Source organism: Oratosquilla oratoria, chromosome 32, assembly GCF_046742065.1.
Source record: "Oratosquilla oratoria isolate Oo_2021 chromosome 32, ASM4674206v1, whole genome shotgun sequence".
Taxonomy (NCBI): domain Eukaryota; kingdom Metazoa; phylum Arthropoda; class Malacostraca; order Stomatopoda; family Squillidae; genus Oratosquilla; species Oratosquilla oratoria.
In genome coordinates, this window is record NC_134808.1 from 31,233,910 (window position 1) to 31,237,251 (window position 3,342).

Consider the following 3,342-nt stretch of genomic DNA (forward strand, 5'->3'; position numbering starts at 1 on the left):
GTGTGTGTGTGTGTGTGTGTGTGTGTGTGTGTGTGTGTGTGTGTGTGTGTGTGTGTGTGTGTGTGTGTGTGTGTGTGTGTGTGTGTGTGTGTGTGTGTGTGTGTGTGTGTGTGTGTGTGTGTGTGTGTGCGCGCGCCCGCACGCCCACGCGTGCGTCTTTCTCTCTGTCTCTATGCCTGTCTCTATTTTTCTATCTATCTGTCTGTCCGTCTCGGGAGAAAATTTGTAAAGAAGCCAAGGAGAGCACCACGACAGGAGGATGGCTGTGTGGATTAAGTTTGGAAGGTAGTACAGTGTTATGAACAGAGTTGGGTGCGAGGAAAGACTCTGGTCTCTGGTAAGGCCGTATGAATTACAATGTGGTTTCTAGTGATGGGACGAAACTGAAATATGTAACGATTCCGATACGAGTTCCGTATACTGCTCTAAACTTCCAATTCCGATACTACTCTAAACTTACGAGTCCCGATACTACTCTAAACTTCCGATTCCGATACGAGTGCCGATAATACTCTTAACTTCCGATCCCGATATGAGTCCGATTCCGTTACCTGCAATGATTATAATTCATTGTTATTTTCAGCCCCTGCAGTTAGTTTGTGAAAACAAATACTTTATGAACAAAGTACATTTATTAATCACTTATCAGAGTGAGGTTTGACCGCTGGCAGATCTTAGAAATTTGCTTCGAAAGTTTATAAACTCCGGAGTTTATTTTTGAGTAATGTGTAGGGAGAACCATGCGGTCATCATATAAAGACATAAAGGCAGGACTTGTAGTAAAGGATTTAAATTGGACAAATTTAGGTCTAAGAAGGAAATAGGCAAGATCTGGTTTACCAAAAGAATGGCTAACAAATGGAAAAGACTTAATAACCATGTAGAGAGCGCTCCTGAAACAATTGGTTGTTTTAAGAGAAGATTTATGGATAGGGATGATAGGTGGTAAGGGACATGGATATGCTCATCTGCTGGGATTCGAACCCCCGCCAGAGCGGAATGCTTCATATAAAGCGAGGACTGTACCGCCTGTACTACACTGACCCTTCAAAAAACAGAACGAATTAGTTCACGGACTAATCATTCGTTCTGTTTTGAAGGGTCAGTGTAGTACAGGCGGTACAATCCTCGCTTTATATGAAGCATTCCGCTCTGGCGGGGGTTTGAATCCCAGCAGATGAGTTTATTTCCAATTGTCAAAATGACACAAACATGGATATGCCCAATGTAGGCCTTATGGTCCCTTGCAATCTTCTCCATTCTTATGTTATGTTCTATTGTGGGAAAGCCTTGATTTCCTCAGACGATCTACCTTTCTAAGCAGTGTACACGATAATTTTAGCCCGATAGTAACATGGGTCAATGTAGCCCGTCGAGTCCCAATAATTGACCAGACTTCGATTATACAGTTACCTTATCCCCTGATGCTACTGGGGCTGAATTTGGCCATGGCAATCATAAATATGGTTTTGATGTTGGATTTCCTGTTTTTTTTTTCTTTCATTCATCGTTTTACTCGAGTCCATGGTTCTAACCCCTTAACCCCTCCTTTCAGATGAATAAAACCGACTGGCGATGGACAGAAGCTCGTTTCCAAATGCATCGTCATAGCAAAGAGCTTCCCTCCGGGGGATTGATGGCTGGATAGATGTATGGGTGGATGGATGAATTGATGGGCCATCCTCTTAGGCCCCGTGGCTTCATCCCGGCCCATCACATCCTGAAAGGTCCTGAGGAAGGTGTCTTTAGAGCTAAGCCATTCCCTTGGAAGGAATTGCTTGCAGAGCCCGCAGGAAGGCACCGAAGCCACAAGTTCCACGGCACCAGAGGACCCTGGCACCGGGCCTCACACCTCCCGTGTGCGGCTCCATATGGAATTACAGCAGATGAGGTGGGAATGAGCCCTCCAGGATCCAGAATGACTGGAACGGATTGGGAAGAAACGAATGGGATTGAGATGTATAGGAGGAGGGTGGGTGAGGCGAGGAGGAGCGGGGGGAGGGGGAAGTGGAAGATGGGCTTTGGGGAGGGGGTGATAAGAGGAGAAACACAAAATCGATTCCCATGGCCTATGGGGACAGGAAGCCAAGCAGACACCTGGCGGGAACTCTTGGTACAAACGGAGGAATCCCTGAGTGGGAATGGGAATCGGAGAGGAGGAGGAGGGGGGGCCGTGAGCCCAAACTCGGGAATCACCCAAAAACGCCTCATGTAGTTACGAAACGATTTTTTTTTTTAACGATTCCGATACGAGTTCCGATACTGTTTTAAACTTCCGATTCCGATACGATTCCGATTCCGATACTTACGATGATTATAATTTATGGATATTTTCAGGTCCTGCGGTTGGTTTGGGAAACAAATATTTTATGAACAAAATACAATTATTATTCATTTATCGGAATCGGATGTTTAGAGCAGAATCGGGACTCGTATCGGAATCGTTGAAAAATTTTGGTATCGTCCCATCACTAGGGCCTTCAAGGTGCAGGACAACGATGCTAAGGGTTCGGCCCCTCTGGAGTAGGAGGAAGAGAAAGAGGAGGAGGAAGAGAAAGAAGAAGAGGAGGAGGAAGAACCAACTCCGTCAGGTGCGTAGTCTGTGCGTAGAAGAAACGTCCCACAGACTAAATAGTTAAGATCCAATAAGTCAGACATGGAAGCAATATGATGCTGAAGGAGAGAGAGAGAAAGAGAGAATATAGAGAGTAAGAGGAGGAGATGAGGTGCGCGAATGGGCGCCCGGACATGTGTGTGTGTGTGTGTGTGTGTGTGTGTGTGTGTGTGTGTGTGTGTGTGTGTGTGTGTGTGTGTGTGTGTACGTCAGAGAGCGTGTGCAAGCGTGTAAACGTATGTGCGTGCATGCATGAATGCGTGCGTGCACGCTCATGTGCGCCAGAGAGAGAAAATGTAGGTCAGGTAATCACAGGGGACCCACGGTGGAGACTGAGAGGAGGAGGAGGAGGAGGAGGAGGAGGAGGTGGAAGAGGAGGAGGAGGAAGAGGAGGAGATGAGATGATGATGGGGGCTGGGGGAAATTTTACGCTCTATGGCTTCACAGGTGAGACAAAACATGAAATTAGGAAATGAATAGGTGGGACTAAAATGAGACTGAATCATGAACAGGTAAAACTGGACATAAAACTGGAAAACGAAGAACTGAGACTGAGCATATGAGGAGCAGAGATGATTGAAAATGACACTGGAAGAAAAAGAAAATGAAGATGAACATGTAGTGATCGTAGCGCCGTCCTTGTCTGTGGAATCTTGCAGGGCCGGACTGTGTGTGTGTGTGTGTGTGTGTGTGTGTGTGTGTGTGTGTGTATGTGTGTGTATGTGTGT

At 46.3% G+C, this 3,342-nt stretch overlaps 1 protein-coding gene across 1 annotated transcript in view; it reads left to right on the forward strand.

The window, feature by feature from the left end:
- The first annotated feature begins 1,212 nt into the window (after positions 1-1,212).
- The window catches only part of LOC143017566 (zinc finger MYM-type protein 1-like), a 9,434-nt gene continuing 7,304 nt past the window's right edge, over positions 1,213-3,342 (forward strand). The window contains exons 1-2 of the mRNA XM_076172354.1: positions 1,213-1,227; positions 1,785-1,891. Of these exons, the coding sequence (XP_076028469.1) occupies positions 1,213-1,227; positions 1,785-1,891 (122 nt within the window). The remainder of the gene's footprint in view (positions 1,228-1,784; positions 1,892-3,342) is intronic.